Source organism: Balearica regulorum, chromosome 5 (genome assembly GCF_011004875.1).
Source record: "Balearica regulorum gibbericeps isolate bBalReg1 chromosome 5, bBalReg1.pri, whole genome shotgun sequence".
NCBI lineage: Eukaryota > Metazoa > Chordata > Aves > Gruiformes > Gruidae > Balearica > Balearica regulorum.
The window spans coordinates 8,916,340-8,933,596 of NC_046188.1; the positions used below are offsets into that span (position 1 = coordinate 8,916,340).

Below are 17,257 nucleotides of genomic sequence, written 5' to 3' on the forward strand. Positions count from 1 at the left end.
CTTGATTAATATAGTGCTTTTCAATTTCAAGGTAGCACTTGACCCATGTAGGTAAACAGAGGGGCTATTATCCATTAAAAAATAAATCTCCTGCAGAGCTTGGTGTTAAAACCTTCCTTTGAAAAGGAAAATGCCGAATGAGAAACAGAGGTTCTTTTTTTTTTTTTCGTACCTACCCAGGCATGGGACATGGATAGAAATGTTCTCCGATGTCATTTCTCTTCGGCTCTGCGCAGCATCAGCCTCCGCAGCGCAACGCTGGGCTTGGGCCTGCAGCGTTTGCCTGGGAAGGGCAGTCGCAGGTGACGTTGCCGCTGCGCTCGTGTCTGCAGCCTCCTGCTTCCCATCCATCGGCATTAATGCCCGGCCACGCTTAGAAAGCTGCCGCTGCCGCTCTTGGCCTTTGTCAGTGTGGAGAAGGAGTTGGGTCGATGCTCTCCCACGCCGCATTCGAACTTGATGTAAAATACCGTTGCGGTTTTGATACGGAGTTGTCAGTGCTGAGGGGAGTGATGATCCAGCTTGACTCTAAGAGCAATTTTAGCAGGGGAATTTCTTTATTTACGTGCTGGGTGATGCTCTCCGAGTGCTTGTTCCTGTAACAGGAGTTCACTCCTTTTTTTTTCATGCGTGAGAAATGGCCCACGTCTCTTCTCTGGGCAGCATTACCAACACTAAGTAAAGAACTTGTAATAAACTGTGTGGGCATTTGGCAAAAAATAAACGCTTACCTCTTGGAGAAAAGAGACCTCTTGGTCCCATTGAGTGGCAGGAGAGGGAGCACTGGCTTAGCCCGGCCGCGCCGCCTGCATCCCCGCATCAGCAGCACCTGAGCCAGGACTGCTGAACTGCAGCTCGCCCTTCTGCTTCACAGAAACTTTGTTTGTATCTACATCACTAATTTTATATTTTAATTAAGCCAAAGAAATCTGCAAAGAAGCGGGAGCCAATTCAAGCCAGCACAGCAGGAGAGGCAATTGAAAAGATGTTAGAACAGAAGAAAATCTCAAGTAAAATTAATTATAATGTGCTAAGGGACCTGAACAGCAAAGGAAGTAACACACCAAAGAAAGAGGATGACAGCACTGATGACAGCACCAACACCAAGAAGCTGTCAAGAAGAAAATCTATTGCCAGTAGGAATATAGCCAACCCTGTAAACAGTGTGGGAAAAAGGTACTGCAATTGTTCATTTATCTCTCTGTCTGTGAGACTGTCCATGTATCTTTCTGAGCCAGACAATGTAGGGACTGAAACATTTGTTTGAGGCTAAAATAATGTCGGGGCTCTGTTTTTATTTATTTTGCCTGCAGTGTTGTGGCGGCATCTTATTTATAGTTCACGTATCAGAGGTCTACTTTGGTGCAAGTTAATCATCCTGAAGCAAAAAAAAAAAAAAAAAAAAATCAATGGAAATTTATAAACGTGAATCTTTCAACCAGGGACACGTTTTCTCCATATACTCCTGACATTTGCTGTCCTTCCTTTCTAAGTTGTCTGTATCAGCTGACACAACACTAAATGTTCGAAAGCTTTGGCTTTTTTGCTTGATTTGAAAAATATAGTTCCCATCTGTTTTGACAGCTAGCTGTTTTGATTAGCTTTTATTTTAGTTTTATTCCAAACTTTTGTTGTTAATCTATGAAACAAATATAAAGCTTTACAGTAAATACGCTTGTCGGTTTTCTGGTCTGCATTTGCAAATGTTTTATAGTGTGATGAAAGCTACTATTTTAATGAGTAAAATATTTGACTCTCTGGGCAGATTTGTAGTGTGCTGTAAAGTGTATAAGGAGATTGATGTGTCCTATCTGCAATATTCAACTATTTTATTCGTCTTTAGTTTATGAAATCATGTCGGATGATCATTTGAATCGTGTCTACGTATAGTAATTTCTTACTTAGATGTTATATATTTACTTACTGCCTTAAATACATAGTCTTTTGCTTCCAGATGTATAAGCATGACGCCACAAGGAAATTTAGGGATTTAATTATGAAACGTAAGATGGTGTCTTTGCACTGTAGTTCAGATTCAGGCATGTGTTGTAACTGAGAGCTGGTAAAGGACCAGGGAGAGTGGGAAGGCAGCGAGAAATCATCTGTTCGTACGAGAACAGGAGACATAGGATACCTGAAAATGTAAAGCTTGGAGAGTTAGTAAGCGCACATCCCTCAGAAACTAAGCAAAATAAGGATGACTAGACCCAAACCCCTCATTTTGACTTCATTTGACAGTGACGCCAGTGGCGCGGTCTTCAATTTTGGCTGAGATGCCAAATACCAAAGCCAAAGCTAAGCTAACCGGGATACAGGTTTTTGAAATGTGCCAAACAGCTTTTCTTTCTTTGCTGTACCTTCTTTATTCTGTATTTTACCAAGATAGCTTAATTCTCTTTCAACTTCTCACCCTTAGTATCAACAGCTTTGCTTTCCAGTTCTTGACTCACTGCGGCTTTTAGTCTTCTGTGTAAGTTGCTACTTGAGGTGATGTCTAATGACCCAAGAGCAGAAGTTTTCCACTAGTGAAGGAAAGGATTAACTAACGGCATTTAGTCCATGCTTTATTTGGATTTGACAGGTATTAATGAGTCATATTTCTGGTATCTCTAGTAAAAATATGGCCGATTCAGTTGTCTGAAATGAAGCGCTGTGGTGGGAAGTAGGGGCTGGCCAGGATCCTGGTTGCATTTCAGAGCTCAGCAGTAACATCCACGCTCGAGCTGCTTCACCGTTGCCGATCCTTGTCCTTTCTGAGGTTTGCAGAAATGTTGGGCACTCAGAGCTCCTGCCGAAGTCAGCATGTTAAACTCTTAACAGGTGTTAAACTCTTTGGAAAATCATGCCATAAATATTTAATTTGACAGTGGTGCAACTTGTAAAGGTTTCTAAATAAATACAAATCAGTATTTTCCAAAAGCAGCTAATAAAACATGTTTATTTTTTCCTCTTGAGAGCCTAAAGTACGTCCTTAAGATGCATAACAGAGTTTCCTGATGATGATTAGCAGATCTTGGATACAATGAATTTTGCAGCAGAACACTTCAGAGGAGGTTGGGGATACATGCAGATATGTAAGTTAAGGAGATTTTGCACTCCAGAAGCAGGCAATGTTCTTGCTTAAATAATATCAAGGACTTGGCAAACCATTAATTGGACTTTTTTTTCTTACAATTAAAGATTTATTACATGCTTTTGCTTTTTTTTGCTAGTAGTCAAAATGCCATGCCTTTTAAATGGCATGCATAAATTTCTGTGTTCTGCATTGTTCTTGTATGCCGTGCATTCATTGCCTTCGTTCAGCATTGTTCCTCTGAGAGGTGAATGGCTAAATACTTTCCCAGTGATATAAAAATCATGGTAATTTATATGCAATTAATAATAATAAAACCCCAGAACATTGCTCATTAGAAAATGAATGAAGCGCATAATGTATCTTTATCCAGGAGGCATTTGCAGAGATCTTGCTAACCGTTTTGGTTTGTAGTGATTTACAGACCTGCGTGTTTATCTTTATATGTCTTAAATATTTAGTAAGCTGTGTTTGACTACAGCAGCACCTTGCATAACCATGCTTTGATCCGGTCCTTTTGTTCATTTGAGTTATAGTCAGATTGTAAAGAGCTACTGATTTAGTCCTGATCTCAATTAGAAGGTAGGAAAGGAGATTTTTTTATGAAGAAATACCTTTATTGCTTTCCTTTTGCAAGCCAAGATCTTACATACCTCAGCAGGCTGGGACAGATGATGGAGCTGAGATTGTCATGAGTCTCAGGAATCATCTTCATATACAGTATGTAGCACCCTGGAAATAGGAAGCTGATCTTCATCTCCATCTTTCTAATTGTCCCTTCCTATAAAATACTGCACTGTTATTTCCAGATAGAGGACTTCAGATTATCTCCAAAAAAATGGTTACCCCAGTCAGACATTATGCAATCTCTGGGTGTTTTTGGTTTTGGGTTTTTTTTTAATATGACATAAACTAGCAGTTACAGTGTTAATCAGTTAAAATATTGGAAAAGCATTTGTTTACTGATGTGATAACGATAAGCAATTTTTACAGTCTTGTAAAAAGTTGCTGATTTGCAGGAAATTTATAAAGAGCTGGAATGCTAAGTATGGTCCCAGAAGCATGCTTAAATTGGATATTCTTTCTGTTGGTGGCCCTTTTAATATAGCTTTTTTGCTACTGTAATCACTTAATGGTTACTTGGATTCCAAAGACAATATAGTTTATCTACATATTATTTCATAAAAAATTCTAATTTTGAAATCTCAGAAATGTTTGATATTTTCTGAAATTTTGTTAGGAAGCTACTTTCAAAGAATTCTTCCAAAGATCGTGCAGATTTCTCCTTTTTAGATGAGTAGACATTATATACATCAATATTTTCAGCTGCAAACTGGATATTTGAACAGGTTTCTTTACTGTGAATGCTGTGCAACTTTTTGAGTTTTAGAAAAAGATGTGCTTTTCTCAGGCACATCTCCCAGAATTACACTGGGCTTTTACTTATTGTATCTGTCAAGATGGTAGAAGAATGGTAATGGCAATGTAAATAATTTTAGGAACTTTTATGTTGCGTAAATGTATTTCATTACATTTCTTAATGCAATTTTGTTCCAGTGGGTATCACGATTGGTGCTTCATACGCAAAAGCCATTTCATTCTCTGTGTGTTAGAAATGTGGCACAGTGGATGTTGCCGTAATAGATGTTGCAACTTTAATTTCAATTACCAGTGGCACAGTTTATCTTCACTAATGTCTTCTGTGCATATGAAGCGTAAGAATAATATGTTGAACTCCTAGAAAAGAACAATTGCCACTTTGAGCTACTTAAAACTTGAACTCCAGTTAGACCTGTATCGTGCGCTGGAGCTCTTCAAGTCCAACAGGGAGGGGGTTTAGGTCTGGAAGCTTTTGGTTAGAAGCTTAATAATTTATTTTATATTTACTTGAGCTGAATCTTACAACACTGCTTGTGAAGTGAAATGTGATGTACCAAGAAAATGTGGGAACAAGAAAGCTTTCACGTCACTACTCCTTAAAAATTTTAAGCCTATTTATTGCTATGTGCTTGAAATTGGTAACGATATCAGAAAAGACAGGATATATTATTGGGGGAATAAATGTGTCAGGTTAATCTCCTGAAGAATTTGCCTTGGAAGAAATGAAGCAGGACTGTGAAGCACAGCTGAACCCACTGTAATGAAACAAGGTTGTTCTGAATGGAAGCATATGAATATATAATAGAAAACCAAATCATGCTTGTTACAAGTATGACAAAACCCCTTGGTAGAGATCTCAGATTTGATTAGATTTGGAAATTCACCTCCAGATTCTCTCCATGGTCTCACTTGTATTTATCAACCATCCATTTTGCTCGTACGCGTTGGCACGTGGCTCCCCCTGTGCTTCAGAGCCACGGGTTCTGGGTATTGCGAACCATGCGGTTGCAGTGCCGGGGACTTGTTCTGCTGCTCAGGTTCCTGCCCTGGGATGCACACGTTGAATTAGCACCTGCTCCAGCTACATTTCTCTTGGCTTATCAATGGGTGTCACGATCCCAGAAAAATCTCCTTTATTATTAGGGAGAACATATATAATACTTTTCTGCAGCCTAGTGTTCAGCATCTCATTTAACCTGATCAGTTAGTTGGTACTTTCTTGGCTCTGATTGGAATCACATTCCCATAGGGGGGTAAAATATGGGCAGAAGCCTAATTTAGGTGCTTTGGAGGAGACTGACGATCCCACGATCCCCGCTGCACAGGGAGCCCCGGGAGACAGTCACCGGTGGGAGCACTGCCCCCGCCTCCGACCCTCTTTTACAGTTGGCCCTTTCTGCTGCCCAGGGTGTGCATAGTCCTCCGTCAGGCAGAAGTCTGATTCGATCTCATTGGCTTTGCAAGATTGTTTTCGGTAAAGTTGTGGGCAGGAGGGAGCATGGCATGCTATTTATCACACCCAGCCTCAGAACTTTCTTTTCACTGGTTGATATTGTGGATGTCCAGCAGAATCTGTATTTATTTCTCCTGGGGAATAAGGAGGGAAGAAGCCCCAAGCCACCTGATTTCCTCACATCCAGGATTACTGATAATGATAATCCCTTTATTTGTAATTTTACTGTTTCGGCGGGTGCTGAGTGCCCTGCCGCATCCTGGCTGGGTGCTCCCAACTCAGCTACAAATCTGATGATTGTCCTGAATGCTTATTCTACATTGGCAACGGCTTACGGTTTATTTTTATAAACCCAAAGCAAATGGGTTTTTTAATGTACAATATTTTTAGTTTATTTTACATTATGAGACTGTTATTTGCGGAGGAGAGGAGCGTGAGCTCATGTTTTCCAGATTACTTAGATCAATCCAAACCGGCATGAAACAAAGCTCAGCTTGAATAATCCAAGGGATGCCTGGGTGTCTGAATTCCCCGTGTTTGGCAGATACGAAGCTTTTGAGAGGGAGTCTTTTCCATGCTAACTCTGGTGGTATGCATTCTCTGTACAAATTGGCCCTTTGAGATGGGAGCTTAGGAGTGCTTTTACGTGCTTTAATTTTTCCACCATATATTTTTATTTTTCAGAATTGCCTTCAGCTCTTTGTCTAATCTCTGCTTTGAAGTCTGTTACGTGGCTTGGAATTCACGTATATTTACTCAAAGTGAGATATTAAATTTTATTTCTTGTCTTGTGCTGCTTCAGACCTTCTTTTTATATGTGACTAACACGCTAGCATCAATTTCCCACCTGGAATAAAATTCCTTACAGAAGATACCGATAGTACTTGTTGAGATGCTAGTTAGGAGTTTCTTCTATAGCTTAATTATTATTTGGTTGATGTTTTTTGGTGTTTCCTCTAGAAGCAGTCTCGTGTTAGCCGCGGGATTAACTAGACTGTGATTTCTGGGTATGAATGTACATGTGGGAGCCTTCCCGTTGAGCCTGTGGAGTCAGCTTTTGGTTTGAATATTATGTATGTGGTAAATAAATTCTCTAACCACTTTGACATAACTGTTTTCTTATGTGATCTGCACTTTGAGAATTTCTTTGGAGTGTAATTTTATGTATGTTTGTGCTTTGCTGTGGTATATAATCATTTAAATCAAAGGTTAATCAAAATGATTAGTCATTTTGAACAGGAAAACGGTGACATTTGATAAGTACCTCCACTTAAAATAAATCTTACCCGTATTTTCCAGTCTTGTAACTTCTAGAGGGACAAGCTTATACAAATTGTGTTTAGTATTTTATTTACAAAAAGCAAAGCCAAGAAAAAATGAATTCAAGACTTCCAAGGTTCTGCTTTTCAAGTCGTACATCTGCTTTATTAAAGTTAGCTGTACAGGGGAGAGCTTTATGAATGACCTTGAAAGGAGCTGACACATGCATTTACTTGTTCACAGTTGATTTGAGGAGTTGATCTAGTAAAGCCTGTAGTAATGTTGTAACCTGGCTAATGCTGCAGGTTGCTGCTGTTCCTGCAAGCGAAGAAGCCTTTTGTAAAGAGATAAATCAGAGGCAAGAACTGGAAAGAAATGTATCTGACCCAACATGTTTTCAAATGACTGTGTGTTTTTAACTTCTGAACGCTAAAATGTGATGACCAGCAGGCTTTCCCTCTTTATTAAGTGAGGACACAGCAGGAAGAATGCATTTCTTCTGCGCGTAGCACCGTGCTCCCGAGCGGATGCAGTTAGGCAAATGCCACCGGGAGAGCGGGGAGGCAGGAACCAGCACACTGTCCGGGAAACGGAGCGGCAGGTTGTCCCTTTGACACTGAGACAGGACAGAAGGATGGGGAAAGATTCCCTTCCCCCCCGCAAAAAAAAAAAAAAAAAGGAAAAAAGAAAAACCAGGTCCCCAAGCCCATCCTTCCAGAAGCTGGCAGGTGTTTGTCAGGATTTGACATTTATTCTGATTACTCAGGTTATTTTGAAGATCAATTCCCCGTGATACCAACGATAGCGTTTTTCTTTCACAACTGACAGGCTTGATACCCCTGAAAATACAGCTTGCATTAAACTCTGCAACACGTTAGGATAGTGTTTCGCATGGCCGTGCTCCGTACTGTCGAGAAGGGAGCTGCTCTCCAGCCATCGCCCGGCACAGCTTGCACCCACAGCCCGCCGGGTCCGGGTGCGCTCGTGCTGCTGCTGCAGGAGCTGCTTCTGCCACTGGCTCCCTAGTCATCTCAGCCGTTACTCCAGCAGCTCTGCACCTTTCTGTCACACAGCATCGGTTCGTTAGGGTGAGATTACCAAAAAGCTCATTCCTTCATCCCGTGTCCCTCAATCCTTTCCTTCCTCCCGCAGGAGATGAGTTACAGAATCGTTTTTGCCCTTTGCACGCCTGTTCTGCCAGTGAGTTAACAGAAATGAAGTTACAGGTTTTCTAGCTTGTTATGTTATTAAAATGGAGTACTTTTCCTAGGAATCCCAGTTTTGGAGTCATTAGTTTTTGAGTACTGGAATTAGTTTTTGAGTAGTGGGATAAATTGCTAAAATTTCAGTATGGCAACTAACCCACCTGTATTTTCACTCTGTAAAATATAATTGGAGAAAAATGCCCCTGGAATAGCTTAATGATAGGAGAAATCATGTAAAGAAGCCTTCTCGATGTGAACTGTACCAATTTATGTAACTTCAGTGATGCTGCAAATCATCTCTAGTTGTACATCATTCATTAAGAGCATTCAGATTTTATAGTACAGACATTTAATGTTGTCAAAATTTGGTTTAGTGTAAGGATAAGGGAACGTGGTCTGCTGGGACTGCAGAGGAGTGCTCCTGAGCTGTCATTTATTTTGACTTAGGAGAACGTTTGAGAAATGTGTATAAATAAACCCTTCAAGATTGGGTGAGGACACATCTAGGCTTGTGGGAGCGTTTCAGCAATAACAAGCGTCTGCCAGATCCAGTGCTCAGTTCCATTTACCCAAAATGATTAGAATGGCTTCAATTTAAAACTAAAAAGGCATTGATCTGGCTCGACCTCATGGCCCAGACCCAGGTCAAGTCTTCTTATTTTTACAGCAGCCGCCTTGTTTGTTTAATATAAATTGGATATTGCTTTTCCGCCTCCCACTCAAGAAAATCATCTCCTTGCTGGAATCCAGGGGAGGTCGGCTGGGCAGCGCAAAAATGCAGAGAGGATTCTTTGGTGACTGTCTGAAATAATTTCGTCTTACGCTTTAAGACCAAATAGGAACAATTTTAGCCCAGAAGATAATTTTGTGTGACAGTTGGATTGCGAGCGCCTTGTTTATCTATGGTCTCATTTCCAGGTTGGTTATAAGAAAATGCTCTGCGAGCTTTTTTCTTCCAAATTACACTCAGTGGGTCTAATGGGAGATTTAATATACATATGTATGTGCAGTCTCTTGAACTTTAATAGCGTGTTAGCAAAAATAGTTATATGTGATGTGGGGGGTGAGGTGAGTGGGAAGAAGCAAAGCAATCGGAAGTTATCAAACCCTGGAGGTGCATGTCCTGCTGTCACGGCTGAGAGTGCTTCAGCGCCGTGAAATGCTCGTTCTCAGTCTGTAGATTTTTCCGATTTATTTCTTCGTGTTTTCATGGGTGGAAAATGGTTCGTTTCTGAATTGATTTTCCTTTGACTCTAGTCCAGCAGGGTCTGCTTGTTGATCTTTACAGTATGTATCTGCTCTTTTTTTTTTAGTATAAACCAGAGGAAGTGTATGTCTGATGTGTGTCAGATTTGCAAATGAAGTTGAGTCTTCAGCACGTATTTGTTAAATGTTGAAGGAGATGGAACAAAACAAACAAAAATTAACTTTTTCTCACTACAGTATGGCTTATGTTATTTTACCAAGACTAATACCCAAAATAGGAGAGCAGTCACACGAAGCTTTTTGGTTTTTTGATGTTTGCATGTATTGCCAGACTGGATAGCTGGCAATCATTATGTGGTTATGACTGCAGTTCTTTCACCATGGCTGGATAAAGTATTGGAAAGTTATAGCAGTTTGTTACAAAACTTGAAGTACTGTTTGTTCACATAATATTTAACAGCATCCACATAATTAGTTTTAAATTGGCCGGTCTGCTGTAGCTTAGTCATTTATGTAAGTGCTATACCATTACCCAGTGATGCTTTTGGTGTGCTGACTGATTCAGTTTTACCTTGCTGCAGTTATTACTAAATATAGGATGAAACATTCTGAGATAACTTCTAAATGTGGTCTTGGAAGATACATGCAGCAAATTTAACTTTTTCTTCTGTTGTTGAATTTCCAATTTATTATGAGTCAGAAATTCCTGCGCAGCATTTTTCCCTTCCTCCAATGCAGCACAATGAGAGATTGAACAAACCCATGGCCCTCTTTAAGATATGCAGGAACCAAGGTAACTTCCCCACCCGCTCTAGAGCAGCCCATCTCCTTCTCTTCTCTCAGACAGACCCCTTCCTTGTGACCCAGAAAGAAGTAAGGGAGTAAACCACCGGCTTTTACATACGTTTTCCTCTCCCTTCATATTTGACACTTGAAAAGAAACCTGCGCTGCTACAAAGGGTGGATGGGAAGGTACAGAGTAGAATACAGAGTGTATGGACCTCAAGACCTACAGTCCATCTCCTAAGTGCACGTGCAAGTGGAGAACCTCTCACCCCAAGTGTTCTTTCAAGGCATTTTCTGGCTCAGCAGCTGTCAAAAACTGTAGACAATGTGAAATCTTTCCATTCGAGCAGGACTGCGATAGCTGGCAGGGAAAGGATGCAATGAGGCTTTTACAGCGTGCAGCGTGACATGGTGCGACAGATTTGAAATCTGTATTGATATTCAGAGTTGAGTGCAACTTTGCTGAATTGGAGCACCGGGAGATGCTTGGACGTTGAGAGCACTCTCAGGTCCCATGCAGAATAGGAGCGTTGAGCATTTTTTTAATAGTCTGTTGTCTCTTTATTCAGAAACAGGTTTAGATGTGGTATTTATATGAAAGAAATATATGCTACTTTACAGCATAGTGTTCCTTTAAGAAGTTATCAACATATTTAATCTGAGTGTTTTGAGACCTGTAGTATAAAGGACACGCATACAAATTTGGAAGCGGAATGAAGTGGCTGGCATATTTATTTTAAGTTATCTTTGCCTGTCTAGAGTGGTGACATGGTAGTTTTAGTAGAAAAATGGCTTTGTACACTTCTGCGCGGATTTTATCATGCAGCAATAAAGAAACAAAATCACTTGGAGTCCTAACTAAAACTATTGTTGCTGAAGTTGAGTGAGACAATCATCAGATTAAAGCTGTAGTTGAATCAATCAGTCATCTGATGAATTAATAATGGAGATTAAAGTCAACAGTGAATCAAATTAATAGATGAAGAGAAGCAAGACAGAAATCGGAGTGGTTTAAAACATACGACTGGTTATTACAAGGCAGTAAGCCCGGATACCCAGCGAGCATCGCCTGCTGCCTGGCTCCTGGAGGCAGGGACGGGCCCTTCCAGTTTTTGCTTTAGAAATTCACTTTAAGGGTTAATTCTGTGCCTAAATGTGCTACTTAGATGAAGGCGGTTTAGACAATTGTTCTTTTTCCGTTTCCTGCCAAATAAACTGTATGCAAGCAATATTGGTTTAAAAAAATTGATGTGCGAATATAGTATGTCTTAAACATGTTTGCAGTTTATTCACACCTTTTGAAATATTTCAGAAAAAAATTGAGAACAGAGTAGAAGAAAGGTGAACTCCTTTGTGTAGGTTGTTTGTGGAATAAGGTGGGTAGGAGAGCAGTTGGGGTTGCTCGTTTCACTGATGGATGCCTCCTGCAAGCTTTCTCTGAGTATTCCTTCATCAGGCTGTACCTTCTGGGGTCTCTGCTCCTCCTCCTCCTCCTCCTCCTCCTCCTCCTCCTCCTCCTCCTCTGGACAGTGTCCAGGAGATTAGGATCATTAATGACTCTCAGTGATGTGGCAGTGAGAAAAAACTACCTTTTGCTGATGTGTTCATTTGTGATAACGCCTCTGCCACACCTCTTCAAATCTTCTGAACACTTTGGTTCTAAAATCAGAACTTATATACTGTAGAAGTGTAAGAGAAAAGCTTGCTGAAAAAACTTCAGTCTCATCATGGGAAAGGTTCTGAGTACCTATACCTTAAATTTCCTTTAATCCCGGTAGGAATAGAACTAGTTTTTATCCGTGCATCCATATTTTCATTTTCCTATTATGTCTTAAAATATTCTTGTTCCTTTCCACCAGCAAAGCATTGGGGTAACGAAATAACTTGATTTAACTGGATTACATACGTGGATCTTGTATGACTCGGATAGACTCTGTCGTGCATTTAGTGAAAATAAACCTAAATACTGATTCATCAACTCTAAAAGCATGAAATAGCAATACTTAATTCTGTTCTATTAAAAAACAAAAAACCAAAAAACAACAGAGGGAGGGGAAGCACGAAGGGAAAAAAAGACAAAGAAAGGGCTAATTAAGGATTTAAAGCCACTGGGGTTTGGGGTTTTTTTTGCAACTAGTCCAATGTAAAGTGTGGTATACGTAAGCCATAAAAAATCATGAATTCAGTAGAATGCAAAAAGTAACTTACTAGCAAGTGACTGACTAGCTAGAGGGGTCTTGGTTGGAAGGGAAAGGTTTCTGTAAAAATTAACCTCATCTCACTGACCTTTGCTGACCCCGGCTGCCTCTCTCTTAATCTAACCTGAAGCGATTAGAAAAACCCTTAACATCAAAAGGAACTGTAGACACTATTGTCTCCCAGAGTCCCATTGTGTTTAGGAGTGATTTATCAGGAGGCAGCAGCCTGCTCCTTGCTCCGGAGCCTTCACCCGCTGGCACCAACAATGCAGCCGTGGCTGTAGGTCAGGCTTACCATCTCAAACCCAGCCTTGGAAAAACAATGCACGGCTCCCAACGTGATGGATGGGAAACCTGACTCCAGGATTCATTTGCCCAAACTTGTTTGGAAGATTTGCTGGTTTTACTGAATCAACATTTTTCAGGTGTTTCCTGTATTTGATCCAGGAGTGGATAAATAACTCCTATTTTGTTCATCCTCAGAAAACAGGAATGTAATTAAATCACATCGAAAGTTTGTCTTTCAGCACATGGTAATCTTCAGGCTCTTGATTCTTTGTGTGTATATATATATATTTTATATATGTGTATGCGTATCTATATATAAACACAAGTTTTACAGAAAAAGTTGTTTATATAGCTGTCGGAGGAAAATGCAGGTTTTATGCATTTATTTCTATCTCATCAGAAGAATTGACAGAGAGCATTTCTAAGATGTGATGATTACTAGGCTGTAGTTTTCTGTTAGCTTTGGGTTGCGATTTAAAACTACTCCTTAAAACATAAGGAGGTCTTAAATTATGAAGCAGTAGGAAATCCAGTCCTGAGACCCAAGGCATTGAGTGGGCTTGCAGTATAGTTTATATTTATTATTTTGTTGCTACTTCAGTAGCACACAGGTATTAAGTATAGTGTTATATTAACTTTTTGGTGAAGACCAGACACTAGAAAACTCAAGTTTATGGTTCAGCATTTGCCAATAGGATTTGTAACTCGGGGAAGTTCACGTTTAAGATGGTTTTTGCAGAGTACTTGCGAGAGGCCAGCCGTGGTAACAGATACATTTTTGTCTAAATTACTTTCCCTCTCTTGTCAATTTCAATATCTGCTGATTTCATTTTAAAACCCATTTTAAAGCAAATGAAATAGCTAAGACTTTTTCTAGCACAGTAATCAAGAGCTTTAATACTGTACCTCTCTACAAACCACAGTTTTAAGAGATGATGTTTGTGGTGCTGTTGCCTGTGCTGGGCGTACGCTGTGGGAGACAGTGGAACTTGAGGGTACCCGTATTAGGCTCTAATTTCAAGTAATTAGAAAGGCTAATCAGGATTTTCAGGCTTTTACTGGAAGACTTACCTTTTACTAAAGCGCTCTCAACAGCGGAGCTCCTCTCGCCTGTACACCGTGCTCCACATCACACCTCCAGAGGCATCTGGCCAGCTTCCAGTTTATATTTAAATAGGGTAAATCTGAAATGATTTAAACGCTCTCAATTTACCACCATAACCAAAGGGTCAAAGCCAGGAGCTGTAGAACCACTAATATTCAAGAGAGTTGTTAAAGAGGAATTGAAACGTAGCTGCTTTAAAAATGTCATTAAGATGAGGTAGGGAATGCTTTAGGTAAGTGATTTCAGTCAATCACCCAAGTCTTCTGTTACTGTCTCACCTGAGGATTTTCCGTACTGTAACATACCTAGGGCTGTATTTTGTCCCACTGACCTCGGTGATCTTTGGTTCAATGCTGTCAGACGGTGGAGCGGTGTGTATTTTGGTATGTATGGAGGCACCGCAAAGAATTGTGAGACTCGGTCCCTAACGAGGCAGGTCATTGACCAAATGGATGTTCTCAGGCTTTGGAAAGAAATGGTAAAACAATCTACTTAAGAACATCTGAATTTTTGCCAGTTCGTGCTACAGCTTTCCCTGATGAGTTACTAAACACGCTGTCTATCGCTATTGCTGCAAGTATTTTCCTTTCTTTTCTTTTGTGAGATATTTTTTAGGATGGGCATCGCCCTTGTGTTTAATGATCTTGCTTTTCTTTAGCTCTTATCAAGTGTATCTCAGTGTTATAATTTATTATCTTTCTGTCTAACTTAGGCTCTTAGGTGCTGTTTTGACTACAGTCTTTCTCAAAATCTAAAACGAGAACCTTACATTTTGCACCAAAAGGAAAAAAGAGATGTGTTTTTCTTTTCCTTAGAACTTCAAAAGCACAAAAAAAGATTAAATAGGAAAATAGAGAAAAAATATTTCAGAAACATTGAAAGGTGCTCACTGATTAAACTGTAGGGAACATTCACATATCTGCCATTTGGTCTCCTGAAGATCAATACTATGAGACTAATCTATGATGCTGCAGCAGCCTATAATAACTCTAACGTATTATCTTTCAGACTATTATTACTGGAATAAAAATTGCTGGTTTTAAATTTTGAAGATATTGGGATACTCATCCTGGCGTTCATTATTTCATAAAATGGATCAACAGTGCTCTCTGTGTGCACACACAGTTCAATATTCTTTCAAACTGATATTGAAGGGTGATCATGCTGTTGCAGTGATCCTGTCCAGCACAATTACACTTGGATGGATGCCAAAAAACCAAGCAAATAAACCAAGCAAAATGTGACTGCTTCATATCTGATGCTCAGCATTACAAAGGTGTCATCTCTCTCGGTTGGGTGATGAAGGGAAGGCAAAGGAGTGTCTGCTTCAGCATGATTTTGCCCAGTGAGAGTCGCAAAACCAGCTTGAAAGTTTTTTGACTTCTGGCCTTTGTAAGTTAGAAACTGGGAGTTTGTACTTATTTCTGTACTGATGGACAAGTTATGAAGTTTAGGCTAATCCCAAACTTCAAAACGCCCCTCCTTTCTAAAAAAAAAGGCGCTGTTTAACATCTTTGTCGGCAACACGGACAGTGGGATCGAGCACACCCTCAACAAGTTTGCCGACGACACCAAGCTGTGTGGTGTGGTCAACACACTGGAGGGAAGGCATGCCATCCAGAGGGACCTGGACAGGCTGGAGAGGTGGGCCCATGCGAACCGCATGAAGTTCAACAAGGCCAAGTGCAAGGTCCTGCACGTGGGTCGGGGCAATCCCAAGCACAACTACAGACTGGGCGGAGAATGGATGGAGAGCAGCCCTGAGGAGAAGGACTTGGGGGTGTTGGTGGACGAGAAGCTTAACATGAGCTGGCAGTGTGCGCTCACAGCCCAGAAAGCCAACCATGTCCTGGGCTGCATCAAAAGAAGTGTGACCAGCAGGTCGAGGGAGGGGATTCTGCCTCTCTACTCCACTCTTGTGAGACCCCAGCTGGAGTACTGCGTCCAGCTCTGGGGGCCCCAGTACGGGAGAGACATGGAGCTGTTGGACTGAGTCCAGAGGAGGGCAACGAAGTTGATGAGAGGGCTGGAGCACCTCTCCTGTGAGGACAGGCTGAGAGAGTTGGGGTTGTTCAGCCTGGAGAAGAGAAGGCTCTGGGGAGACCTTACAGCAGCCTTCCAGTACCTGAAGGGGCCTACAAGAAAGCTGGAGAGGGACTGGTTACAAGGGCATGTAGTGATAGAACAAGGGGGAATGGCTTAAACTGAGGGAGGGTAGATTTAGATTAAATATTAGGAGGAACTGCTTTACTGGAAGGGTGGTGAGGCACTGGAACAGGTTGCCCTGAGCAGTTGTGGATGCCCCCTCCCTGGAAGTGTTCAAGGCCAGGTTGGATGGGGCTTTGGGCAACCTGGTCTAGTGAAGGGTGTCCCTGCGCATGGCAGGGGGGTTGAAACTAGGTGATCTTTGAGGTCCCTTCCAACCAAACCATTCTATGCTTCTGTGATTCTATGATTCTAATTATAATTTCCTGTGCTTCCATAAGTGAATTCGAAATTACTTGTTTGCTCTTGTGCTGTAGTAACTTTTGGCATTTATTCTTTTTTCTTTCAAGCAACTGAATGCCATATTGCCTCTTAATTGGGAAAATATTAGATTTCCTTAGCCTAATCATAGAGTCTTGTTTTTGCAATTATATTTTGAAACAGTGATGGACAATAGTCAGTGAAAGCAAAAAGACACAATTCTTACCGAGGCCAGATTTGGAAGCCTCTGTCGAAAATGGCTCTAAAGCAACCTATGCCATGATTAGTGGAACTGGCAGTTTGGTTTTTTACTAGAAAATCTTTTTTCCTTGGTCCTTCCCTTCCTCCTCTGGAACAAGAGCCCCAACTCTCCTCTGTGAGCCTTTCCTGCAAGTAGAGATGGGTGTTCTGGTGCAAGACACATCGCTGTTGGCCAGCTCATACCTGTGTGGGACACAGTCAACTCTTTCCTCTTTGGTGGTGGAACTCTTTTGGGTCTCTTCTTCCTACTTCTGATTTTCACAGAGCATAGGAACTTGGTTATTTTTTTTGATTTCTACCTCTGTTTGATTTTTTGGTCCCCAGACGTTTGGAGGGGCTGGAGTGGAGTGAGAGATGGATGGTCTGTCAGCCTGTCACATAGTTGTCCTATTATAATTATCTTTCCATACAGTGGAGAGTGCACCTGTGTATGTAGGCAAAGACTTGAAAATAAGGAGTGAATTTCTATTACGCAGTAGCTGATTTAAGAGGATTTGGGGAGTTTTGGGGGGTTTTTTTGGTGGCTTTTTTTCTCCCCAACTGAGCTACTATCTAAATAGCTGCAAACATTTAGAA

General features: G+C 40.9%; 1 protein-coding gene across 1 annotated transcript in view; it reads left to right on the forward strand.

Moving 5' to 3' along the window:
• BRF1 (BRF1 general transcription factor IIIB subunit) overlaps positions 1–17,257 on the forward strand; it is a 176,985-nt gene that overhangs the window by 130,546 nt on the left and 29,182 nt on the right. Inside the window, exon 15 of the mRNA XM_075753389.1 lies at positions 920–1,176. Coding sequence (XP_075609504.1) covers positions 920–1,176 — 257 coding nt within the window. The remainder of the gene's footprint in view (positions 1–919; positions 1,177–17,257) is intronic.